The sequence below is a fragment of the Entamoeba invadens genome, assembly GCF_000330505.1.
Source record: "Entamoeba invadens IP1 unplaced genomic scaffold scaff_1105074725989, whole genome shotgun sequence".
In the NCBI taxonomy this organism is placed as follows: Eukaryota; Evosea; order Mastigamoebida; family Endamoebidae; genus Entamoeba; species Entamoeba invadens.
In genome coordinates this window covers 76259-77422 of record NW_004443781.1, presented here as the reverse complement: position 1 = coordinate 77422, position 1164 = coordinate 76259, and the positions used below count along the sequence as shown (strand labels likewise).

The window sequence follows — 1164 nt, the reverse complement described above, 5'->3', positions numbered from 1 at the left end:
CAGGCTGACACGATGAACACTTACTAGATGTTGCATAAAACCCTTTTCCTGGCTGACATGATGTACATAGTCCATTTTTTGGGTTACATGAGAGACATGAAGAGTCACATTGTTTACATTGAGATGCACTTCCCAACGAATATTGTAAATTGGGACAATTATAGCAAACAGAATCGTCTGATCCTGGAGAATAAGTACCAGCTTCGCAGTACTCACAGTTTCCATTTACGTAATATTGACCAGGTAAACATCCAAGTCGTTTAAGTGTTGTCGTTCGAGCATTATTTTGTGGATAAGTTGCATTCACTTTTATTGTTAAAAATGTGAATGTAATAAGACACAATAGAAATATCATATATTATAATACAAAGTTAAAACATTTGAATTTAAATGTAATGAGTTATTGATAAACAACGAATTTTGTGTATTCGTTTTAATTATAAATTAAAAATAATTCGTATTTTAATTATAAGTTTATAAAGTAAAATCCATTGATTGTTTTATTGGTCATTAAATGCTTTTTAAATATTTATTCATATTGTTAAAAAAACTATATTTGTTTTTGTGTCATTCCAAAATTTTTGAATGTGATTTTTAATGAACGTGTATTAATTTTATTTATTTATTTTTTAAATTATTTAAACAATTCGGCTTTTTTGACTGTTTTAATCGGATTTGATGCTATATTTGGTTTTTGTTGCTTTTTAAATAAAAATCTAACATGTCTTACATAAAATAATAATCACAAAACATTTGATGTGAGATTTCAACATTGATTTTCTTATTTTTTTGCAATACTCGAAGTATGATATGTTGTTTTTTATTAATAATTTTACTTTTTGTTTTACTAGTTATTTAAAGGTTTTTAAAATGAAATCAATTATTTAAAACATTTGAATTCATAATACTTAATGCTTATTCATGTTTATTATTTGTTCATTATATTTTAATTGATTGTTATAATCATAAATAATAATATACTTTTTAATAAATTATCACAATTCAGTGTAAAAGTTTTTAAATGACTGATTTTTACTATGCAACTGAATTCTTGTAATATAAACTGTATTTCAAAACTCTGTACCGTTTCCAAAATATATAAAAACCCTTTGTCCTAATTTCCCATTATTTACTATTTTTTATCTGATTTTTTATATTTTCCTT

General features: G+C 24.1%; 1 protein-coding gene across 1 annotated transcript; it reads right to left on the bottom strand.

Annotated features, from left to right (window-relative positions):
* On the bottom strand, positions 1–355 carry EIN_142340 (hypothetical protein; the record flags this gene model as incomplete). Its single annotated transcript, XM_004262035.1, has 1 exon — positions 1–355. A coding segment is annotated over one exon (355 nt), but the record flags the coding sequence as incomplete, so codon positions are not given.
* Positions 356–1164: the final 809 nt, after the last annotated feature.